At 39.9% G+C, this 26,462-nt stretch overlaps 1 protein-coding gene across 1 annotated transcript; it reads right to left on the minus strand.

The window, feature by feature from the left end:
* Positions 1–7,710: 7,710 nt before the first annotated feature.
* CDCA7 (cell division cycle associated 7) lies at positions 7,711–21,554 on the minus strand. Its single transcript, XM_080668996.1, has 9 exons — positions 21,433–21,554; positions 17,630–17,755; positions 14,242–14,478; positions 13,863–13,940; positions 12,488–12,691; positions 10,671–10,808; positions 9,960–10,109; positions 9,382–9,518; positions 7,711–9,020 (listed from the first exon to the last, which is right to left on the minus strand). The coding sequence occupies exons 1-9, from the start codon at positions 21,451–21,453 to the stop codon at positions 8,990–8,992; spliced, it is 1,122 nt and encodes a 373-aa protein (XP_080525122.1). The 5' UTR covers positions 21,454–21,554; the 3' UTR covers positions 7,711–8,989.
* Between the last annotated feature and the right edge of the window lie 4,908 nt (positions 21,555–26,462).

Raw genomic sequence — 26,462 nt, forward strand, 5'->3', positions numbered from 1 at the left:
AGAGCATGGGGTAGGGTGGGAACCGGGTGGAGGGGAGCTATGGGGGGAAAAAAAAGAGGAACATCTGTAATAATCTGAACAATAAAGATTTATTTTTTTTTTAAAAAGCAGCTGTTCCACCTTTGAAAACCCAGCCTTGTGAGTGATGCAGTGACAATATTTCTATAGCATTCTACTCGCCAAGGCAGACACAAAGGCTTCTCTGGTTCCAGGGAAAAGGAACTAAACTCCAAGCCTAGAGGGAATGGCAGTGTTCTGGAAGAGTGAGTGGGACCAGAAATAGTGTTGTGGCAAAAGGAAAATGCTTGACTTGGACAAGTTTCTTAACCTCTTTGAACCTCTGTTTCCTCATTCGTAAATTAGAATAATGTAAACTGACTCATTTGGTTGTTACAAGGATTAAAATGGCAACTTTAGAGCAGAGTGCCTGGCACACAGTAAGTGCTTAGGAAATTCTAGTTGCTCTTAATACCTGAGGCCAATGTGCTTATTCTGGTCAGGCCTTAAGGGATGATGAGGAAGAGGGGGAAAGAGGTCAGGAGGCCAAAGGATAGTGTTAATAAATAAAGTTAATAAATCAAGAAATGTCAGGAAAGAAATTATTTGAGATATAGAGATTATCCCTCAAAAGTTATAAACACTTGAGTTAAAAGGGTTGTCCCCTGGAGAAGCGGGGAAAGGCATTGTTGCTTTGATTATGAATCCTTCAGAACTATTTGATTGTTTTAACCAAATGCACATGTTACTTTAATTTTAAAAAAGAAAGAGAAGGACCCATAAAAAAGACATGCCAGCCATGGTCCGTGTGGCTCAGTTGGTTGAGCATCATCATCCCATGCACCGAAAGGTCGCCACCCAAGTTCCAGGTTCAATCCCCGGGATATGTGAAGGATGGAGGCTGCTGATGGATGTTTCTCCCTCACATTGATGTTTCTCTTTCTCTCTCCTTCTCTTTTCCTCTCTCTTTAAAATCAATAAAAACATTAAAAAAAAAAAAAAAAGACATGCCAAAGGTGGCTGTCCCAAATAAATGTAAAGAAATTACTATTATTTCTTATTTTTGTAGTGTATTTAAATTGATGTTCTCTAACAATTAATCATTATAATTTAGATATTTAAAAAAGGAAAGATTAAAGTTATATGGAAAGTATGGTCTTAGCAATATTAACAATACTCATGTTTAGCACTAATGAGTAACCCAGTTCTTAACTGTGGTTACCTAAGAGTGGAAGGATTATGAGTGATTTTAATTATGAAATTGTACTTTTATCTAAGAAATCAAAAGATATTTTATAACCATCAAAATATATCAAACAAAAAAATAAACAAAACACATAAGAATACATTTTAAAATAATGAATGTAAGCTTATTTCCCATCTCTCTTCGGTCTCCTCCCCAACATTTCAGTCAGCATTTTCTTTTTTTATTATTTCTTTTTTATTTCTTTTTATTTTTTAAATTAAATTCAGTCAGCATTTTCAGATGGATTATTATCTATGTTTAATTTAAGAGTAGGAACTTCTCCTTAATAAGGAAGTGTTGAAATGCTTAGAGTGAGACGCTGGAAGGTGGTAATATCCGTTAGCATTTAGAAAGACTGGGGATCAGAAAGTGACTGTTAACCCCAAAGAATTAGAAATAGTTCTCAAGGTTTCACTGATAGAAAAAGTTTCCTTAAAAATAATGGTAACTTTAATATACAAAAATGAGTTGTATTTCCATACATAAACAACAAACAATTTGAAAATAAATTAAGAAAATCATTTCAGTTACAAGATTATAAAAAATAATTTGGGTGGGCGAGGAGAGCCCAGCCAGTATAGCTCAGTGGTTGAGTATCAACCTATGAACCAGGAGGTCATGGTTCAATTCCCGGTCAGGGCATATGCCCAGGTTGTGGGCTTGATCCCTAGTAGGGGGCATGCAGGAGGCAGCTGATCAATAATTCTCTCTCATCATTGATGTTTCTATTTCTCTCTCCCTCTCTCTTCCTCTCTGAAATAATAAAAATATGTTAAAAAAATAATTTGGGAAGGATAAATATAACCAGGGAGATGTAAGACTTGTACACTAGAAACTATAAAACATTGTTAAAAGAGATTAAAAACCTAAGTAAATGGAAAGACATCCCGTATTCGTGGATTAAAAGACAATATTTTTAATATGTCAATACTTCCCAAATTGAAGTACATATTCATTGCAATTCTTGTTAAAATTCCAACTTCCATTTTTGCAGAAATGGATAAGCTGATCCTAAAATTCATATGGAATTTCCAAGGGTGCTGAATGGTCAAAATAATCTTGAAAAAGAAGAAAGTTGGAGGGATCACACTTCCCAATTTCACAATTTATTATAAAACAGTGTAGTAATCAAAACAGCGAGGTATTGTCATAAGGATAGACATAAAGATCAATGGAACAGAATTGAGAGTCCACAAATACACCCATACGTTATGGTTAACTGATTTTCAATAAGGTTGCCAAGATCATTCAATGGAAAAAAAGAGTCTTTTCAACAAATGCTGCTGAGACAATTGGATATTCATATACACATGAATGAGGCTGAATCCTTACCCTTACACCATATACAAGAAATAACTAAAAATGAACCACTGACCTAACTGTAATAGTTAAAGCTATAATAATCTTAGAAGAAAAACATAGGCATAAATCTTCATGGATTCTTGGATATAACACCGAAAGCAACAACAACAACAAGATAGATAAATCAGTCTCTATTAAAATAAACTTGTGTGTATCAAAGAAGACGATCAAGCAAGTGAAAAGACAGTCTGGCAGTTACCCAAACAATGAAAAAGTTACTACATGACCCAGCAATTCCACTCCTAGGTATAATATAACAGAATTAAAACCAGGTATTCAAACAAATACTTGTACACAAATGTTCATAGCAGCATTATTCATAATAGCCAAGGTGAAAACAACCAAAATATCCATCGACTGATGATAGGTAAATGGTGGTATATCCATAAACGAATATTATCTGGCCATAAAAAGAAGTGAGGTACTGATACCTACTACAAGGATGAACCTTGACAACATTATGCTAAGTGAAAGAAACCAGACACAAAAAGCCACATATTGTATGTTCCCAAATATCCAGAATAGGCAAACCCATAGAAACAGAAAGCAGATGAGTTTCCCGGGGCTGAGGAGAAGATAGAGTGGAGTACCCAGTTTCTTTTGGGGGTGCTGAAAATGTTCTGGAGCTACATAGTGGCAGTGGTTACACAACTTTGTGAATGTACTGGAAACCACCGAATTGTACATATGGTAAATTTTATGTTGAATTTTACTTCAATTTTTTTAGGTTAAACAAAGTAACAAAAAGCTGAACAGTAGGCAAAGACCCAGGAAGCTTGACATTGGGTTATTTTCAAAACCCAGTTCTTCAGGAAAGCAAACCAGATTGCCAGGAACAGCTCTCTAGTTCTCAAGTCCCACATCTTGCCTTACTGACATCAGTTAATAGAGTTCTTGGTGTCGGCCCTAATCATCATGCAGACAGATCAAATGTAGTTAATATCCTTGACTCCCTCCCCAATGCTAAAAAATAAGATAAATAGAATCTATCTCCATAATTTTCCTTAGTCATTTATTTCAGTAGCATCTGTTTATGATGATTTACAAGAATTTGGCTGGCAACAAGAGTTGCAGGAAGCATGTGCATAAAGGAATTTTATTTACATATTTTTCCTCCTTAAGCTCTATAGATACTGAAAATGGTCATGTCTTAGAAATGCAGGCTAGCTCCAGTGGTAATGATTGCTTTTTAAAAAGCCATACTGGATGGTCTCCAAGAAGTGAGAAACATTTACAGCTATTTAATTTAGAAGACAAACTTGAGGATCAGCCTATAAAAGAACATGTAATCAAATAAAAATAAGAGAAAACTGAAATACTGGTTCCCGCTGATATGAGATTTCGACTTTCTTAGCACAAGCTCACAGAACAGTCTGTCCTTGGGTATTTGAGTAGGAGAGAAAACCACTCTCTACACTATCTTTTCCTCTGAAATGTTACAGCTTAGTTCCATGTTCATATATGTGAGTATATTTCATCATTCTTGGTATGATCATTTAACTATGTTTATCTCTCCCATATACTGTATAAGTTGGAAAAAAAAAGGCATAATAGAGAGAAGTATGCAATATGTAGCGATGCTGCCATTTATTTGAGAAGGCAAGAGGGTACAAATATATACTCATATTTGCTTATAGTTTTGAAAATCAGAGTATAAGTCATAAAACCTTTTAAATGTTTACCTATAGAGGGGGAGAAGCATCAGGGTGGAAGGACGGAGATATCATCTAGACTTCTCTAAAAACATCTTATTTGTAAGCTTGACTTTGGAAATATGTAACTGTTTTACATCAATATAAAACAAAATTAAATTCTAATTTTTTAAAAAAGCAGCCTTTAAAATCAAATGCAAAATAAAACAAATGAACCTAACAACGTATCAAAGAAAGGTTACAGCTCAGGAATTAATGCTTCCAATGTTGGGATTACACCATGTTAGTTCTCTCTACCAAAATCTCAGGAATTTTCCTACCCGGGATACTCAACTTATCTTTTGATAAATATTTAATAAATATTTGTTGAGTTTCTACTACATGATAAGGGTATTTTGATCAAAGATGGTCTACTGAGGGAAATAAATTAAATGAACTATGGGTAGGGTATTATGTGTCATGATCTAGGTATGTAGCCAGATCTAACAGAAATCCTCAGAAGAGTGTTTGGTTCTAATATCTCTCTTCTTGGGCTAGGAGAGCATGCATGGGCTCTTGAGTCTTCAGAAATTACTTAACCTTGTTGAATCACCCCATCCCTAAAGTATCTGCTATGAAGAACTAACATACTGTACTGAGCACTGAGCCTGGTGCCTAGGAGGTGCCCAGCTGACTCTTATTTCCCTCCTTTGGCAAATATTCATAATGTTGGATTGAGCACGGCTGCAATCAGGCATTAGCAGCAGGTACTTTCATCTGACAATGAACACTTCCAACAAATTCAAGTCAGGGGATTACATAAAAAATGTTTATTTGGCCAGCTATGCATATTTGCAATCTTACAGGTTGAGCCCACCTGCAGAGAGTCATGCCTCTCACCTCCTCTCCCTCCATCTTTGGACTGCACCCAAGTTCACCTGAGCAGCTTAGGTCTATAGACCAGCCCCACACTCTGCAAAATCCCAATCTCCTACCTTCCCTCATCCCAGTAATTGAGTTATTGCACTTTCTAGAAATCTATTTTAACCAAAGATTCAGACACAACAATATTAATTACAGCATTACTCATAATAGCAAGTGATTGTTAATAATTCAGATATCCCAAGATTGGAAATTGTTTAAGTAAACTATGGACCATATATATAAACAAATATTGTATAGCCTTTTGAAATGTTTTGACATTCTTCATGCTAAAGAAGTGGTACATAAAACATAAACGCCAACCTTATAAAACAAAATGCAGGGGAGATTGACGAAACTCAAATGTTAGTAACTTTTAACCTTAAATGGTGTTTCCTTTGTTTCTTGCTTTCCTTCAAACAAGTCTTGCATCATCTGGATATTATCTTGGAAAAGGTCCTCTACCTGGAACATGTCCATTTCTCTGCGACCAATCCATTCCTTACACATTCCCAAGCAAAGATCCCCAGCTGCCTACTGCCTAAGTTTTAGTCCATCCTCCATTGGCTCACAGCAACACCACTTTTGAGGTTCTTGCCCTCCTCTTAGCATTCTCCTTCCCCAATCTTGTAGTTAATCTAAGGAGTCTTCTACCTACAGGACTTTAATGGCCCCCAGTTAAAAGGCTAAAGGGTTTCAAATATCTTGCTGAATAATCCAATACCCTGGTTCCCTACTATCCCACTCCCAGCCCCTCCTGACCACACAGCACTGGACCCCCACCAAGCCTTGCCTGTCTCCCTGCTCGGACAGGGTTTCTGCAGAAGCCATTCAGCCAGGCTTCCACACCCAAGACACCTTTATTCTCACTGACAGAACCTGATTAACCCCCTCCTCTGCTTTTCTGAGTCCTAAGGCAGGCAAGCTCAGGTTAGTTTTAAAAACAAACAAAACCGTTACACACCAGTCTAGCTCTGCCACTATGTGACATCGGACAGTTTTGTCACCTTCTCTGGATTTACTTCCTCATCTTTGAGGTATTACCTCATAAATGTGTGGTAAACATTAACATGAAATAACATTTGCTCACCTTTTATTTCCCTCAGGATTTGCTAAGACTCTCCTCTCAAAATGGAATCCCCTCCAGCCTGGCTCCAAAGCACTGAACGCTTAACCGCATTCCTCTGGTTTGCAAATAACCCAATAGTCTACCTGACCTTGAGCCATCAGTTCCCTCACTCCTTAGTTCTAAAACTAAAACACAAACAAAGCACTCCTACAGCCCTCTCTACTGCCTTTGCCCTCTTCATTATGAAGTTACTTTAGTCCATTATAGTTTACATTTCATTCTCAACCCTAGTAATGGCAATAAAGGTAGATACCATGTCAACCTTGGATAATCAGGTTGGAAAGACAAATATAGACAATTCTTGCTCATTTGGGGCATGACTGTCTTAACGCTACTTCTCTACATCTAACCATCAAAACTTTCAGTTCTCTCAACCCTAAGGATGGTGTGTAGAGCTTTCAGTGGAGTGTGGAAGCATGGGGTTCTCACAACCAAGGCTGGGACTGAGCAACGGACCTAAGGTTTCCTTGTCAGATGGGAGTGATTACAGAATCCATGAGCCTCACAGTGGTATGAAATGCTTGGTAATGAGAAAATGCGTTTTCTTCTCTCTTCATTCCTAATCAGGTTATAGGTTTGTGTCTTAGTTTCTCCACTACATTGTAAATCCTTTAAGAGTTAAGGCCTTGGGAGTCAACTGTTACTAGTCAATATTTCTAATGAAAACCACTGTCAGTTCATAGTAGTAAAAATATGGTACCACCATGTTCCAAACCACCACCAATTCAAATAACTCTAAAAATTTAAGCTTCCTAATCATATATCTAAAAGTTTTAGATTATAATTTGGGTTCTTAAGATTCCAGTTTATGAAGATACCCATTTCCTTTGGATCTACATGTTATAAAACTTCAACCCAAATAAGCTATATTGCGTCACATTTTTCACAACCCTCCAAAAACATACAAAAACCATAGAAACTGTTTCTGTGCCATATGAACATAAGGCTGCGGCAGGATATGGCGCATGGGCTGCAGTGTGCCAACCTTGGTCTGAAGAATTGGGTTATTAAGAGCTTTCAGACCATGCCTTTTTTGTGTGGATTCTCAGTCCTGGAACAAGTTTCAAAGCACAGTGTGCCTTTAAATAAATATTTGAATCGTTGACAAAAGCAAGCTAAGTATTGTGAAATCGCTGTTTGTACTTGCTTTGGCAAATGGTAAAGGAAACACTGCAAAACTTCATGGGCACATATTTTCTATCTGGCCATCTAGCTATCTGTCTTGGTAGATTTTCTGATCCCAGCTATCAGTCCTATCACCAAGTTAGGAGCTGCTCAAAGGAGCTGGCCTTTGACATTCAGAAACTTAATGCAAAAGGGAGATTGGAAAAGGAAGAAATAGTCTGATGTTTAAATATGAGGGGGAAAATTAAAATTCAGTGCAGTAAGATTGAGCATTATAGACTTAAAAAAGCAAACAAGCTAGAACAAAATGTTTTATTATCAAAATAAAAACTTTATATAAAAGCATTACAGATCAAAAGCTCTATTTACATTTATTGATTCAAGGTCCACGTTTGCATCACTGAAAGGACACAGCAACAGGCTGCACATGCAAAGGGAAATGGACAACACTCAGACCCCACCTCTACCAGGTGATTAATGCCAAAAAAATGGGGGAGGGGGGGGACACATGAAACCTGCCCAGAAACAAACTGGCAGAGATGTCACGTCAACTGGAAAGTCACCCAACTCCAAAAAGGCACTTCTCATTGCTCTAAAAGTGCTTGAAACCTCAACACGAACCTCGTGCCTAGCTTTCCTTGGTAAAAGCCTCTACCTTATGTTGGAAAACAAAAAATTTCTCCAAGAAAACAAAAACTGCAAATTGTATGCTAATATTAGTATCAATTTTCCATGCAAAATGATCAATAATTTGAAATGCCTTACATTTATGAAATGAAAAAAACTTGGCAAGCTACCATTATACTGAAGGTTATATCATGAATTCAAACCATTTCATACTAATTCCCTAGGATGTCTTTTCTATGATGACTGCGAATATAGCACTGTCCACAATTCTTTGGATTGTGCCAGTTTGAGCCCAATGTACCACCCAACCTCATGATGGAAAAAATCAGCAACTAAATCCCAGCGGTGACTACTTGTATAATAAGCACCATAATGGAATATTCTCATTAGAGGTGTCCAAAGTAACATGCCCACCCCACTTTCCAACCATTACCTCATTCCTCCACATGGTTTTAAGACTTTTGGGCCTTGATTCTGTAAGAAATGTCAACTAGTGTGACAATCGCGCCCACTGTTTTTGTGTAAACAAGTTAGAGGGCTGGTCTCAATAGAAGTAATTAGTTAACATCACTACTGCGTTTCTAAGTGCTTGGTTTTATAGGTGGATTCTAGGGCTATTTCAACACCGATTAAATCAAACATGCTTTCATAAAACTGTCATTTTAAAAGAATTCAGAAACTAGAAGGTGAGAGACCCACTGTAAATAAAGGGGGATGGTGTGGGGGGAGGGGCAGGAGAAAGCAAAGAAACGGCCAGAGGGCAAAGCACAGCTGGAAACATGCCTCCCTGATGCTGGGAAACACGTCCGATGAGATTAACTTGATTTGAGTTTCCTACAAAACAAACTGATCATCAGAATTCTTAACTCAGGTTTCAACTGCGTGACAACATTGAAAACTTTAACAAGGAAGAGTGGTGCAGTAGAAGCCAGGTAGTGGATCTTCCAAATACTATGCTTGCATCTCAAACTCCTGCTTCAGACTGAAAAAAGAAAAGGAAACATGTCAGGACATTGTTTTCAAACTAAGAATTCTCTCTTGAAAGCCTAATTCACCCTTTTAGAAATGTTTTTATTGAGTTATAACATACATGCTTTAACATATGTTGTGCACATCTTGAATTTACACACACACACGTGCACCTGCACACAGATCTCCACTGCCCAGGTGACATAAAAAGTTTTAAACATTCCAAAAGACTCTCAATGTGCCCCTTTCCGGTCAATACCTGCACCCCCGCCCCACCCCGAGGTAACCACTACTCTGACTTCTACCATCCTTTTATTAAGACACATAAGTGAATATAAGGTTTGGGTGTGGAAGAGAAAAAAAGAAATCATTACCTTTTCAAGTAAGCGTGCACATTCCCAAAGCCATGGTATTTGGCTAGGTACACAAGGACCCCAGTTGCACACCGCCCATCTCGCTGACGACAGAAACTGCAATTGCAGATTCTTCGACAAGGCGGGCAATGCCAGTTCTGCAGAATTGTGAAAAGGCACAATTAAATCAAACCTACTCCCCTCTCCCCCTTACTTATCTACTCCTATTTAAACCTCTAAGGTGGGTATCATCAATCGCTTTTAAATCTTTTATTTTTTATTAAAAGAAAAAACCTTAACATGGTTAATAACCAATAGTCATGCCTAATGTTCCCTTAGGAATTCCAGCACAGAAAGTCACACGGCAATTACCAGGGGTGAACATGAACAGAGAATCGGATTCCCTTGAACAGGCAGGTCCCGAGCTCTTGGGAAGGGGCTCCCACCCACCCAGCACCAACGCTACGAATTCACCTGCCTTCCCCGAAATGAAAGCCCCACAACAGGAGGCTCAACCCTTTCACCGATGCCATCTTCCTGGCCCAATCAGCTAGAGCCTGACCTTCAAAGCCCACAGGACCACCCTTCCAGGCACCTACTGGATCCAGCAGGGCATCCTTGACCTCTTCGCCGTAACGGTTTCGAAGGCAGGGACCGCAGAACTGGCCCCGAACGCCCCAGCACTCTGGGTTTCTGCAGTTTGTTTTGGTATCGATGGTTTTCTGGCGGCACTGATGACAAGTAGACCCCTACAAATAAAAAGCAAATTAAAACAACAACAACACTGCTTTCTGTAGAGAAAACCGGCTTATTTAAAGAATGTCCTCCCTTATAGGTAGTCTGACATTTTGAATCTTATTTCCTATCTTATATACACATGTATATGCTAGGACATGGAAAGTATCTCAAGCATGGTGATTTCATGCAGCTGGCAGATTCAATATTATCTGCACTTCTTTCCTTCAAGTAAAGGTCTTAACATGCAAAAAAGCTTGCCCAGAATCCTTTTTTATCTTTAGCACACCACCATATCCCCAGCACCCATCTATGCAGACACACATAATAGATACACAGGAAATATATGCTGGATGAACCAGTTTCTAAATTAACACAAAAGATTTAATACTACTGAAGACTTAAGAGGGCTAGATCCCAAGGATGCTACAAAACTCTTTCCTCATATGAAAGAAAGACTCAGGCACACATCCCATATGCTAGTACATTTAGAACATCAGCAAAACTCTAAGGATAGAGGCTATCCTTCCTCTCACAGACGTTTACATTTTCATTCATTAAGTGGGGGCTTTTACCAACGAACGGCTATATATCTTCTCTCGAGAATTGTTGCAGATGTTCTCCAACTCGTCCTCTGTAATTTCTTCCACTGGGCGAATGACATGCGGAAGGGTCATGGATCCGGGACGACGACCTCTGGGCACGTCATCATCCTGCATAACAGCAAGCATGGGAACAGTGTTCTGACCGGCTCTCCCAATCCTGAGTCTCAGGTACCTGATTTATCATTTCTTCACAGAGACTTCAACTTGGGAAATCTTTCTTGAGGCTTATGGAGAGGAGACAAGTCCTAAGTTTACAGGACACCATCATGGAAATGATTCCTAAAACTAAGAAAAGCTGACGAAGAAGAAAACTTTGACTCCACCTGCTAACAAACATCATCAAATATTCCAGACATTCACAACTCGGAGTCATAAAAGTATCCATATATAGGAGAGAAAACTTAAAAATGTAGTCAGTGTGGTAAAACCTTTAGACAGACAAAGTTCAAATCTTCCTCAACATAAGAAAATCCACACTAGAGAGAAACCTTACAAAGGTAGTGTTATGTGTCAAAGCTTTTACCCCATTTGCAAGCCTTCCTGAGCATCAGAAAATACTAAACAGAAACATTATAAACCTAATTTATGTAGTAATGCTTTTATTCCAAGCTCAAGCTTTGGGGATCATCAAAGAATTGAAGTAGAAAGAAACCTTACACATATGACTGAGATAAAACTTATGTTAAGTGTTCAAGCCTTACTCAACGTCAGAGACTCCATTGTGGAGAGAAATAATATAAAAACTCATCAATGTGAAAAAGCCTGTAACCAGGACTCACACCTCACTTGATACCACAATATACAAGTATGGTCGGGAGTACAGGAAACACAGAATTTATTCTTGTATGATATATTTTTCCATACAAACAACTGTAAACCTATTTTGCCAACCACTGTAAAATTTTGAGAGAAACCAAACAAATGTATGGCACGGCTTATCCAAAGTGTAAGCTTCATGGAACATAACAGAATTCTTACTGGGAGAAACCTTACGAAGGTACTGAGCGCAACCAGCTTTATGAAAAATGCACAACTTCGTGGTCATGACAGAATTCATAGAAGATGGCAACCAAACAAATGTCTCAAGACCTTTAGCAATGGCCTGGATACACCACAGAATTCCTACAGGACACAGACATTACAAATGCAGTGAAGATGTAAGTTTAATCAATTCTTTCAATGAACACAAAAAAATCCATACTAGGGGGCACCAAGTCTATCACTTTTGAAGGTTAACCAATGTCAGATGTTAAATTCCAAGAGAACGAAAAGTTAAAGTTGCCCTGGCCGGTGTGGGTCAATAAGCATTAGCCTGCACACCAAAGGGTCTCAGATTCAATTACTGGTCAAGGGCATGTACCTGCATTGCAGGTTCGCTCCCTGGGCACGTGTGGGAGGCAACCAATCAATGTGTCTCTCTCACATCAATGTTTCTCTCTCCCCCTCCCTCCCTTCCACCCTCTGAAAAGCAATGGAAAAAATATCCTCAGGTGAGGATTAACAACAACAAAAATGTTAAAATTATTTAAAACTCATGAAAATGCTGTATGTCAATGGAGCAAGAAAATCTGTGGAAAGGTCTAATTATCTTCAGTTTATAAAATGTTATTTGAAGTTTCTTGAAAAGGCTACACTGTTATTGATGACTTAAAAAAAAATCACCAAATAACTTGGTATGACATTAACAATTCTGAGTGGTTTGAGAAGAACATTTAATGTGAATCATTTGGTATTGGGCCTACAGAAGATGAAAAACACAAGAGCAAGCACAAATGTGGAGAACTCACGTTCATGTAGCCATCCATGGTCTTCCTCTTTCTCACCAACATGTACTTATCCTCCTCCTCTTCCTCCTCCTCCTGCTCCTCGGGTAGAGCGCCACGGGACCCAAGGATCCGGGACCTTGACCTGGTAAGAGGACGTGCTCTCCGATCGGGGTTTCTCCTGGAAGTAACACCTGGGAATGTGCGCCTTCGGGGTGTCTTTGATTGCTTAACAAAACACATGACAGAACCCATTTATTCCAGAATGAAGAGAAGTGGCACCTTCTCCTATGTACGTGTTTACGTAAAGGGAGAGCTCCAATTTCTGTTTTTCTGTCCTTTCTATAATGCATGGAAAATGAGCCCAAAAAACAAAACAGCCTTTATAATTTTGCTTTTGTAATACCAAGTCCAGTTTCTTTCCAACTGAGAAATAATTTACTTATTCATCTACTTAATAACTATGTAAGAATAAATCTCGTTCTCCGAAACAACCTTTTCTACATCTCTTTTTTAAAAAATATATTATTTTTATTGATTTTAGAGAGGAAAAAAGAGGGAGAGATGGAAACATCAATGAGAAGAGAGAAAGAATCATTGATTGGCTGTCTCCTGCACACCCAACGCAGGGGATGGAGCCCACAACCCGGGCATGTGCCCTGACTAGGAATCGAACTGTGACCTCCTGGTTCGTAGGTTGACACTCAACCACTGAGCCACACCGGCCGGGCTCTACGACGTCTCTTGAGCCCCGACACACTCACTGTTTCTACAGTGCACAAAAGAGAATGTATGTGTGGTTCTCCTTCTTCCATTCCTTGCTAGCTTCTTCCTTTTCTCAAGGAGGGGTAGGGAAGGAAAATCTTTTCTTTTGCACCACAGCAGATAGCACCAAATTCCCCGAGTTACACTAGCTTAGTTCTCAGAATATACTCACATATATTAGGCCATGACTTGGTTAAGAAATCATTTTTTTCCTTCTCAGATTTTAAAAACATCGATTATTACGCATCTACCATGAAAGAGAAATGTGAAAATGCTGGGAATACAGAAAAAAATATTTTCCTATCTTTAGTCTGTGCCCTTGAGGGGTTTAGTCTAGTTAGAAAGAAGAGAAATAACCAATCAAAAGGGGTTTGAGCACTGCACAAGCTTGGCATAGGGAGGCCACACCTTCCCCAGGATAAAAGGAAGAGTCCCAGAGATGTATTAGAAGGTTTCCTCTATTCCCTTTGTCTATAAAATCCTTCTCACACACATCCCCACTCAGATCTATGAGAAGGTTTCCTCTTTGTCTATAAGACTACACAAAATAAGGAGACTGGATTTTCAAACATCCTAACAAATCTACCTCAGACCTGCCCAAAATACTACTGAACAAACAAGGAGTTGCACTTACTGATCTGGGGCCTGGGAGGGAATGCCGTCCAGGAAACGAGCCAGGGAAACTTTCTAATTCCGCCATTAGCTTTGCAAGCTAAAAAGGAAGGAAACGAAGCAGAAATTATTGGTTTAGCATAACTGCTGAAAATGAGCAACTTATGGAAATTACTGTCTTATATCTCAAGTTTCTGATTTCTCCTACACATTTACCAAGACTAATAGATTTTTAAAAAAGAAAAGAGAGCTCAGGGAAAGAAACACATTTTAAAGCACACATTGTAAAAATAACGACTTCATAGCTGCACTGAAAACTATTCTTGACACAGATAAGCAACAAGTGGCTTAGAGAAAAGCTGGAAGAGTTCATTCTAACACATTCCAAGTGAGATACCTACCATTGCTTTGTTTTGCTTTATATTTAAAGCCCTTTTCTCCAAAAAATTCATGCCATTTTCATCTTCTGAATCAGAGTTGGAATCAGTCACAGATTTCTCTGGGGGTGCAGGAGCTGCTGCTCTTTTGCTGGCTGCGCCCCTGGTATTTCGAGCTGGAAACTTCATGGCCACCCGGAGAGGCCCGGACCGTCTGCTCTGACTGCGAGTCCTGCAGCCTGCATGGTCTGACTGTAATCGCTAGTTAATCAGAACAATTGAGTTATCAGTGATTTGCCTGCTGAACTGGTTGCACCAGCATGGCTACATCGCCTCTTAACAAAAGATGCTTACATCAAATACATTTTAACCGGCCACTTTAATTGTCAATTTTAATTGGCAGCTCTGGGTAACAAAACCAGGAATTGTAAATACATACAACAATCTGAGTGTAGTGTAACTCCGGTAGCCTATCTGGGACACATGGTTATATGCCGTTTTCACAGCCCCTAGGCCAGTGGTTCTGGGCCATTTTTTTTTTTTTTTAATGTGAAAATCCCAACTCTCTTTTTAATTTAAAAATAGATCTTTATGTATTTCAAAAGAATTCCTACAGGAACAAGTATGTATTCTCCCATAAACATGATTTCAATGCTAATGGCAATATTAAACTATACTGAAGATGGCTCAAGGCTTTAATCTACTTTAAAAAAAATCTGTGGTAAAATATACTTAACATAAAATTTACCATTTTAACCATTTTTAAATGTACAGTTCAGTTATCAAATGCATTCAGATTGGTGTGCAACCATCACTACTATCATCTCCAACTGAAACTCTGTGCCCTTTAAACAACTCCCATCCCCTCCACAGAGGCCCTGGCAACCACCATTCTGCTTCCTATCTCTGTGAATTGACTATTCTAGATACCTCTCTAATCCACTTATCATAAGGCTAAAATAAGGAAATTCTTATTTTAAAGTAATGTAGGTTTCCATCATTAAATATGTGTTAAGACTAGCCATTGGGGAAATGCAAATCAGGATCACAAAATACCACTTCATACCCACATACATTGCCGGTTGGAATGTAAAATGGTGCAGCCACTTTGGAGAACAGTCTGTCAGATCCTCAAAAGGTTAAACAGAGTTACTCTATAACCCAGCAATTAGACTCCTAGGTAGATACTCAGAAGTGTATATCCACACAAAAGCTTGTACATCAATGTTCGTAGCAGTATTATCCATAATAGCCAAAAGGTATAAGCAGCCCAAACACCTACCAACTGATGAATGGATAAATAAAATGTGGTATGTTCACACAATGGAATGCGATTCAGCAATAAAAAGGTACTAAGTATTGGCTTAAGTCACAACCTGGAAGCACCTAAGTGAAAAAAGCCAGCCACGAAGGACCGCATACTGTATGGTGCCTTTTCTATGAGAAGTCCAGAATAGGCAAACCTATAATGGTGGTTGCCAGTGGCTGAGTGTGCTGGGAAAGGATGCAAAGTGACCGTTGATGGGTATTGCGTTTCTTTTGAAATAATAAAAGTATCCTAAAATAGATTGTTGTGATGGTTGAGAAAAAGAAACAAGAAAAAATATCCCCCATAAAGTCCCAGAACTTGAAAACCCACTTTTAAAATTCAAAAATTTCTAAAAATCCCCACAGCTTTTACTACTCTTCATGTACTTTTAGTGTGTACAAATTGAAACTATAAAATGACAAAAAACTTTCATGAGTTCTGAAGACTTTTACTTGATTGGCATTTTATTGATTACAACACTCAACACCTACAAAGAATTGAAACAATACCCAGAAGTGATTTGGGCTGTAGACTATGTGTGGGTCACATCCAGATTTTCAGAGCTGCCCTGGCGATAACGCCAACATGCACTGATTGAGACCAGTATTACTTATTACAGGAAATACTGCACTGCCATGAAGCGATGAGAGCCATGAAAACATTCCCTGGTCAGGCACTCTCACTTATGTCAGCGTCACTCAAGTGTGGTTCCAGGCAGTCAGGTCACACTGAGCTGCAGAGCATGCACCTGACTGCAAATCAACACACAGCTTCCTTTGTCAAGAAAGTCTTGCTACCAAGAAACCATCTGCAGAACTGAACAGTATGTTCAGGGAGAGTGAGACCCAGGTGCAACAGCAACAGCAGCAGCAGCAGCAGCAGCAGCAGCAGCGGTGGCCGCCTGAGCAGGAGGAGAGGTTAAAAAGGTAAGGCAGTGTGTGCAGGAAAAGCAGGTCCAAGGAGCAAAGTGGAAGCAGAAAGGGCCCTAATTATCATTATCTGCACTCGGGCCCCAGCACATGCATTAGCACTGGCTTTCCAAATGGCATGGATCTACTATGGGAACATTTACCAAAGGCCTGGTCTATGCCAGGCACTGGACTGGGCAACTGAACCTAAATGTGAATGTAACTAATCTTGAGGACACACGTGTGCTTCCTCTGATTAGGCTGGATTTCTGTGGCAATGGAAATCTGGAGGTTGGCCAAGTTTATCTTAGCAGTTTCCAAGATTTTCAGAGCCTACAAAACGTTCAGGCTTTACACATAGGACTACCTTATAAACTGCTGTAAGACCTAAATACTCTCAAATTTTAAAACGGTCAACAGAATCTCTGGCATGATTCAAATGAAAATTAAAAGAAAAAAAAAAAAAGCTCTTTAAAAGCAAGTACATCACGCCTCAAAATGTACCTTACTTCTTGATATTGGTGAAATTCTCAAACTCACCATTCCATCTTGTATCTCACTCTCTGAGAAACCGCAAAAGGATTCATCGTCAGAGTCGGCGTGAAAAATACTGGCCAGTTTGTTAGTGACATCTGGCCTTGGTTTCTGTAAAAATCCACAATGGTCTAACACATCTTGCACCTCACTTTCTGAGAAGCCGCAGAAAGATTCATTATCAGAGTCCTCATAAAAAACATTTGCCAGTTCTTCACTGATATCTGACCTGAATTTAGGTTTCTGTAAAATAAATAAATAAATGTGGTTGTGCATCTTTCCCCCTCTTTCAAGAACCAATTTCCCATAAACCGTGCAGAGAGCAAATCACATTCACAAGTGCACTACAAGAGAATAGCTTTTGTTACAAAGAAAAACGGTTCAGAGGTTTACAAATGATTTCTGAGTTGTTATGGCAAATCATCAAGCATGTTAGGTTAGGCGACATTTCAAAAGGATAGAATAAGTAGCTAATCTACCTCCAACAATTACTACCTAGAACCACAGCAAAAAGTGAAATGAAATTACAGTGCACACTGTATTTTCATAACCGCTGTATAGAAATGTAGGCAAAAAGCAAGCAGTTTTAATCACGCACAAAGCATTTGGGGCATTTTGAGCTCTGCAGACTCAATTCTGTTTATTCTCAGGCAGCACTTACTGTGTTTGCAAAATTATCAGAAGCAAAGCTGTCACAACTGTCATCAGAGGATGACGAGGTTTCCATGGAAATCAACTTCACATAGCTGAATTTCTTGAAGTTCGTCTTTACTCTGTGATCCTTTTGCTGCAAATGGAAATGGCAGTACCATTAAGTGGGATGCTCACTACAGTAGCTAAAACATCATTTTTTAGTTTAGTAGCTTCCAACAGCACAGATATATCCGTTTTTTAAGCCCTGGATAGGAAAAGGGGAATTTGCAATTGCTACAAAAAAATTTTCAAAACTAAAATCCTAAAAAGGGATCCCCTCTGAAGGAAAACTGTCATGATATTTATCAACTTAAATATCTGTAGAGCTACCTCTCTACCCACCTGAAGAGCCCCCAAGCTCTTAGCATTATACTGAGCTCCCAATGAGTTTAATGCCAAACTCCAAAAATCCGCCCTTAAAAAAAAAAAGTAAACTGTACTTCAAAAGTGCAAAATGGTGGAGTGATTTCTCTCCCTCAGCTAAAATCAAGTTAATCAGGTCTTCTGCTGCAAGCCTTGGGCTATCCACTATGACACTAAGTCCCCAAACTACAAAACTGGACAGCACTTCTACTTCAAGATGGCAGGCTTTCAAACAGGCCTTGTTCTGATCGGGGAGGGTAAAGTTATTTCAGCACAAGTCCTTACAAATAGACTATATCAACACAGTGAACAAATGTTCAAGGAGCCAAGTTAAAGGTCAAACAGAACTCCAAACCCAGGGAGTATGCTGATTCCACCCCAGCACTCTACTAGCCTGGCCTGACTTTCAAGCTCTTAACACAGTCGCCTTGCTATACGAGTCTTAAGTTTTAAGAAGTCCTTACATAAGGCACAAATTACTTGTAGATATAAAAATGCTTCTTTCATTCATACTAGGTGTACCGGTTAATAATGCGGATTTTTTTTAATAGATGGAGTTACACATATGTTGATATTTATGCGATTTGATATGTATGCTATTTTGTTGTATTGACAACAAGCTTCAAAACTTCATGTCAAATTTTCTGAAGGTGTTAACATCATAGATATTTTTACGCTTAAAAATGTCGAATTTCATGCCCAAAAAAGAGTATTTGCGGGAAGTTTTAATCCATTACTTTATTTTAAAGAAAAAGCTATCATATACTTTGGGAAGCTTATGGTGAACATGCTCCATCTCAAGATACTTGTGAACACTGGTTTAAACGCTTTAAAAGGGATGATTTTGATGTGAAAGACAAAGAACATCCAGGTCAACAGAAAAAGTTTGAAGACCAACAATTACAAGCATTATTGGATGAAGATGCATGTCAAACTCAAAAACAACTTGCAGAAAGATTAAAAGTTGCTCAGCAAACTATTTCCGATCGTTTACAAGCAATGGGAAAGATTTTAAAGGAAGGAAAATGGGTACCACATCAACTGAACGAAAGACAAATGGAAAACAGAAAAGTCATTAGTAAAATGTTGCTTCAACGGCATGAAACAAAGTCTTTTTTGCATCGAAATTGTGACTGGCGATGAAAAGTGGATTTATTTTGAGAAACCCAATCGCACAAAATCATGGGTTGATCCAGGTCAACTATCAACATCGACTGCAAGGCCAAATCGCTTCGGAAAGAAGACAATGCTTTGTGTTTGGTGGGATCAGGAAGGTGTGGTGTATTATGAGCTTCTAAAACCAGGTGAAACCATTAATAGTGATCGTTACTGACAACAAATAATCAATATGAACCATGCTTTGATCGTGAAACAACCAGAATGTGCCAGAAGACACGGCAAAGTAATTTTGCTTCATGATGACGCACCATCACACACTTCAAAACCAGTTAAAGACACGTTAAAAGATCTTGCCTGGGAAGTATTAACCCACCCGCACTATTCACCAGACCTTGCTCCTTCAGATTCCCACTTGTTCCTATCGATGGTACACACGCTTTCTGAGCAGCACTTCAAAACGTATGAAGAAGTGGAAAATTGGGTCTCTGAATTGGTTTGCCTCAAAACAAGGAAAGTTCTATTGGGACGGATCCACAAATTACCTGAAAGATGGGGGAATGTGTAGCTAGAGATGGACATTACTTTGAATAAAGCACTTTTGATGTTTCTCTTAAAATTAGTGTATTTTCTTTGGATTACAAAATCCGCATTATTAACCAGTTGACAGTTAATCTGCATTATTAACCGATCAATAATTAATCGATTTTGTAATCAAAGAAAACACAATACTTTCAAGAGAAGTAGTCTCTTGCAAATAAAATTATTTTCATGATGATGGTACCCAACCATCCTATGCTCCTAAGTAGACTCCATTCAATCATCTTAGGAAGTTTTTGTCCTTTTAGAAAGGCAAGAAAATATGATAAAAGGTAGAGCTACTACATATTAAAAGGATCTCAGAATCCCATTTTTCAGACGAGGACATTCAAGGCTGATGAAATTTATTGTCCAAGATCATAGGGCTGGAAGGAGAACTCAGCCTACAATCTCCTAAACAGTAGTATTTTTACATTACTGCAGGATTATCATCATTTACTCATCAATCTATCTGCAAGCAAAGGCTCAAGACAGATTCAAGGAAGGCATTCCATTGGAAGCAGTCAGGGAAACATATGCTGGGCTTTTAACAAGTCAGCACATGCCAAAAGTTGTTACTAGGCAAATGTTTGCAGGAATAGTTATGATTGAGATAAACTTCTTTGGCAGACAGGTAATAAACTAATAGCACTTAGTAGGTGTTTTCAGTGCCAGGCACTAAGTATGCTTTCGCATTATAATTCATTCTTTGCAACAAAGGTGTATCATTATTCCCACTTAACAAACGGGGAAACTGAGCTTCAGAGAGGTGAAACGGATTATTCCAAGTCGAGCGATTGTCTAAATTTGAACACAGGCATGTCAGATTCCAAGCTCAGCTACACATGGTTTTCTTCACCCTGAAAACCAAAGCCTCGTCCAACGATGTCTCTGAAACCACGTGCCCAACCCGCTCGCTCTCCCCACCCCCCAGACTCCCCACTTGTGAACCTAACTCTGATATTTATTTTAAGCATGTCACATTCTTCCTTTTCACCCTACCCCCACCTCCTACCCTCCCCGGGGGCAGACCTCACGTTCCGGTTTCCGTTAAAAGCAAAGAGTAACGTTCCACTGGGCCAACATCCTGCAGCTTGAGAGGAAGGCTGGGGGCTGGGGAAAGGAATGGGGAAAAAGCGAATGGCTGCAAATAGTTTGGACCTCCAAGTCTTTCAATTGTATTTAATCACCGCCTGGGACTAGCAATACCTCCGCCCGTGTGCGCCACCAAAGTGTTTTCAAGACCTTTAAACTTCAAACCCACCGACCCTGAGCGGTTAGAAGTGGCACAGGCGGGCGGGGAGCTGGAAAGGGCCGGGGCGCTGCAGGGTAAAGTCACAGGGAGCGCATCCCACCGGCTAGGATAGGGCCCGCGGACACAGTGGGGGCCCCGCGGACACCATGGGGAGACTAGACAACCCCGGGCGCTGTCCGGCACGTGCACCTCGACCCCACGTGGCCTTGGATTCCCCACCGCTGCCAACCATCCTGCTAATCACTCAAATCTCTGAACCGCCGCGCACCACTTGCGCACGCCCGGCGGGGACTGTCCCAGATCCGAATCACCCCAACTACACCAAACGTGGGGCTTTCCTAAAGGGGCGCCGCCCAGGACGGCCACCCGTTGATGAGTACCACTCAATCCTTGGAGTTGGAGGGGGTCGGCCCGCACCCACCGTGCCCGCCCTGCAGGTTTGCCCACCAAGCCCTCACCAGCACGCGGCGAGCATCCATGGTGGCAGCCGGGGCCCTAGCCCGCGTTTGGAGAAGAGAGAGCCGAGTAGCCGTGCGCGCCGCGGTCCTAGCGAGCAGCCGCCGCAGGCGGGCGGGCGCACAGACCCGGGCCCCGAAGGGCGGGGCTCGGGCCGGCTTTCCCGCGGCGGAGCGCAGGTCCTGCAAGCTGTGGTATCGGCCCGCCCGAGCGCCCGACCCACTCAGCCCAGAAATAAAAGAGGCTCACCAAATATTCTGAACTCAAGTGAATTCCTTGGAGTCCCCTAAAATCCGCCTTGAAAAGGTGGTGTTTTTAGGGCTCCAGGACATCTCTCTTTATGTTGCTGCACGGTCCTGAGCGAACGGCGCGAAAGTGGTTTGTATTGCTGTGGGCGGGAGGGGTGGCGGGTAGCAAGATGATTTGCATGAATTCCGGGCTGGGAGAAGAAATGAAGATGAGGGCTATGGGGAAACCGCGATGGTCCTGTGGGTCTCTGCCCTGAGCACTTCCATAGCGGCCTGCAGTTTGCATTATTAAAAATCAAAATCAAAGAATCAAGCACGAACTCCACTCCTTGTTTGCACTTGTTATCTGGTAGCCACGCCATTATCTATTCTAAAGCAACAAAATGTGTTAAATCCTGATCTTTCTTACAAGCAGAGGAAACCAAGTTGTCTTACCTAAGAGTTGAGGTTTTTAAATTAGAAAAAGGGCGATGCTAAGACTTATCTATTAGAGTGGATAGAAGCTAAACACGGTACTAACATGGTTAGGAGAGTTTTTCACTCGTCACCTAATTAGAATCACCTAAATCAGAATCGCTCTTTTACTCAAATCTGACACTACGACGAAATGAAGAGACAAATTTTTGTAAAGAGCGGGGGGAATTGCTTTTAGAAGAAAAAGCAAAATAATATGGGTTGTTTTAAAAGACCCTAATTATAATCTTACATTTAAAACAAATGCTTGAAATAAACACTCCATTTCCCTCCTTCAAAACTTTTTTTCTCTCTGGAATAATTCCTTTGTAGTAAGAGAGCATGCGTGAACACATTGCGTTCCTCTTCCGATGCAATTAATACAAAAATTTGTGAGCGAGTAATAATGCACAAGAACAATGGATTGGAAGAATTGGAAGGAACTTGGTCGCCAGGTCTTCCAACCTTTCTAAAAACGCCTACCCAGGGCCGCAGTGCCACAGCGCAAGGGACAAAGAACTCACTGTCACAAGGTAGGCGCCTGGAGAGGCTACTGGTCTGTCTGGTGAAATTCCTGCGGTAGCAGGAGGCCCTGAATAAATATTTGTTGAGCAAATAAGCAACTATATGAATGGTGAATGAACTTAAATTGTTAGTGCTGTGTCCTTGGCCATGCAATCCTGTGCCACTAAAATTAAATATGTGAGAATTTGAAATTGTGAAATGCATAAGGTAGAAGATTAAGCCACGTTGCCTGTGAAAGGTTCTGAAAGGAAAATTCTTAGCCTTCCGGAGGCACTAGAAAATAATTTGGTTTACATACATTTTAAAGGATCAGATCTCTGACAGTCTTTTTAGTAATCAGGCAAATGCAAATTAAAACAAGGAGATACAGTTTCACTCAGACTGGAAAAAATTTAAAAGCCTGATAAGACCAGGTGTTGGCTAAGGATATGAGGAAATTCCTGCAATGATGTTAGTAGAGAGCAATTCAAGAGTGATTAGTAAAAACCAACAAAACCACTTGCAGATATATACCCTAAAACAAAGTTTTTCACACTGCAGGTTCAACTTAGTTGTTCCACCTAGCATATTCTATCTTTGTTTTTGAAATAAAATAAAAAATAAGCCCTGGTCACTTTGCTAAGTGGTTAGAACGTTGGCCTGCAGACCGAAGGATCTCAGGTTCGATTCCAGCAGTGACCAGAAACCTAGTATGCTGGACCATCGAGAGCAAGGGAAAGAGAGGGAGAGGAGAGGGGCCAGATGACATGGGGTCTTCCTGGCCATGGAAAGAGTTTTAGGTTTTACCCCAGGTAGGATGGGAAGGATTTTGTTGAAGGAAAGATCCAATCTGACTCCATGAGCTGTGTGAACATATATAAACTGAAGGGGAGCAAAAGTGGAAGCCAGAGAGACTTAGGAGTCCCTGGAGGAGAAAGTGATGGCTTGGACTGGGGTACTTGTGGAATAAGTTAAGGTGGTCAGTTTAAGATATATTATTTTGAAGGCAGAGATAATTAGACCAAGGGATGAGTGGCTCATTCATAGTAGCATTGTATATCAGTAAAATATGGCAAACAATCTAAATGCCCCTCAGAAGGGAAATGATACATGAACAATGCTATATTCATGCAATGGGATTTGAACACTAATTCAAATGGATGGCATAGCTTACTTGTATCAGTGTAGATAAATCTCTTTTTTTCAAGTTCCTAGTTTATTAATCCTCATGAAAAAGACTCACAATCACCACAGATAGTCACTGAAGAACTTTTACTTCTTTTTGCCAGCCCATCATTGGCCTTTGCAGTCCCCTGACCTCCTTCATTCTGTTCTCGTGTTCCTTTCACTGTTTTCTTGAGGTCGTCTTCTCATACAGGCCATGTCGTGCAAATTTGTTTGGGTTTATTTTTGTTTGTGTAATCCAAGGAATCCTAAATCATGCCAAAGCCAGTCATCTTGCCACCACCAAAATGGGTTCTGAATCCAAATACCAAGATGACATCTTGTACATTTTGACTTGTTTTTCCCAAATTTCTGTCTTCGGTACTGTTGCCTTCCCAGGGTGAGGGACGTCAATGACCACCTTTTTCTGCTAAAGTCCTGTGTTGGTCATGAACTTCCTGGTCTGGATAGTTACTGTGTCATCTTGATGGTAGCCAATCTTGAAGCTGCCAAGGAGGAAAAGAGTGTGTAGCTAAATCTTAAGGTTGAATGAAAGAGCAAATTGAAAACATTTCTGTAAGGTATTTCCCTTATGCAAATTTTAAAAACACAAAACATACATAAGTTGTGAAATTATAAAAATATGGTCAAGCACAGTAGAGGTAAGCTCCGAGGAAGGAAAGATGGAGGAAAGAGGGAGGGAAAGGTTTTAAACTCAAATAGTAATGCTTTTTTAAACAAATAAATGATATGAAGCAATATGGCAAAGTGTTAAATGTGAGTGGTGGGGTACATGAGTGTTTTTTATATTTTTACTCTCCATGTTTTGTTTTTTTATATCTGTAGCGTAGTAAAACATAGCTGTTACATTAAAACCTTTTTAAATTTTGTTCTGTCATTCAAGATATATACAGGGTGTCCTAAAAAAAATGTATACACAGTTTAACAGCTGATTCTATTACATGTTGAAGATGAAATGTATTTTAATAAACATTGCCTTTATAATTATTCAAAGTGTCTATACATTTTTGGGACATCCTGTATATTTGTAGTGTTTAAATATACATATAATCTCTTTATAGGATTCCATAAATGGGAATACAAGTTGCCTTGCCATTTTAGGTACCTCATAAAGGTTTTATGTCACTGTGTTAATCATAGGCTGGTAAATAGGTTCATTTTTAAGGAAAAACACAAAATGAATGGAAATGCAATGTGCACAGAGAGATGGGGGCCCAGGACACAGCAACAGCTCATAAGGAATGACATTTCATAAGCACATACCTGACGTATACAGGCAGTGTTTGAGATGAGGGCTGTAAATACAACAGTACTCGGTAAATACTTACCAATTAGAATGATTGAGATGGAATTTTAAATCTGTAAAACATTTAAAAATACTAGTCTCCTGTTCAGGAACTTTGAATTCCTAGGACAGTTATGAATGTTAAGGATTATTGTGTATTGTCCTGTAGCAGAAAAAATTCCGTTCCCTCTTATTAAGTTTGAAGCTTGACCCTGAGGTTCTGAGCACTCAGCACTTGTATAAAGAGGGGAGCTGGGGTCAAACTTGATGATTGCTTTTAGCATGAAGAATGAAACAACTAATAAAATGTGTCATTTTTAGATGCTATTTCAATACCCAGTAGATTAAGTCCCATACACCCTTCCTTCTCTCAGACAATGTAACATGAGCCCAAGCAGCTCTGGAACCTTCAATAGACCAGGCATATCCCCAGACAAAGGGCTGGAAAGAGTTTTCACTATTTATGGATACAGACATGTTGCAGTCTGTCAGGTCACAAATCTCAGTTTTAAATAACCCCTAATTATAGATTTACCTCCCCAGTGCTGGCTTTCAGGATGCACAAAGGCAAGAAACCTGAAAGGCCTAGAGTTACCCAGCCGCTCTGCGGGAGGGCCAGCCTCTACCACCCTGGTTCCGTCTGGGGCAAGTGCAGAAACCAGCCTCTCCAAGCTACATGGGCATGTGTGCTTCTGACCATATGTCAACACGCTTTCAAGTAGATCAGTCTGCTGACATCTGATACCTGGTTAGAGAAACAAGTATGGGAACATGAATGCCAATGTGGCCATTTTGAACAAGAAATATTTGTTTTTTTCCTGGATCAGCAATGTTCATCCTATATAATAAAGAGCTAATATGCTAATTAGACCGAACAGAACGACCGTCCAGACGACATTCCGGACGACAGTCTGGATGTCCTTTAGGATGAAGCTGGGGCTGCAAGGGCTGGCTGAGGCTGTGAGGGGCTGCGAGGGCCAGCTGGGACTGTGAGAGCCGAGCCCCTTGCAAGAATTTTGGGCATTGGGCCTCTAGTTGTGAAATAAATATTTAACTGTTAGTACTAAAGCATTATGAACACTGGATGAGATAAAGTCGAGTTTTGATTATTGAATCAGTCAGTTCCAACATTATGGAAGCTAAATGATCTTTATAACCTAACTCTACCTACATTTTACCATATAAAATTCCCCTCTAACTTCTTTTCCTTCCATAATATTTTTATTTTAATTTGCACCTGACAAGATTTTTTTAATGGGGTGCAAATATCTCTTCGAGATAGTCATTTCATTTCCTTTGGATAAATACCCAGAAGTGGGATTGCTGGATCATATCATAGTTCTATTTTTAATTTTTT

This window comes from Plecotus auritus (genome assembly GCF_963455305.1).
Source record: "Plecotus auritus genome assembly, chromosome: 5".
NCBI classification, from domain to species: domain Eukaryota; kingdom Metazoa; phylum Chordata; class Mammalia; order Chiroptera; family Vespertilionidae; genus Plecotus; species Plecotus auritus.

Bases quoted from the DNA above. Each gene is read 5' to 3' on its own strand.
- CDCA7 (XM_080668996.1), bottom strand. From the start codon at position 21,453: ATGGATGCTCGCCGCGTGCTG. The intron at 10,809-12,487 runs GTGAGTTCTCCA...GCTGTTATGCAG, and splicing joins CCATGGATGGCTACATGAAC to GATGATGACGTGCCCAGAGG. The intron at 10,110-10,670 runs GTAAAAGCCCCC...TTTTATTTGTAG, and splicing joins AGATATATAGCCGTTCGTTG to GGGTCTACTTGTCATCAGTG.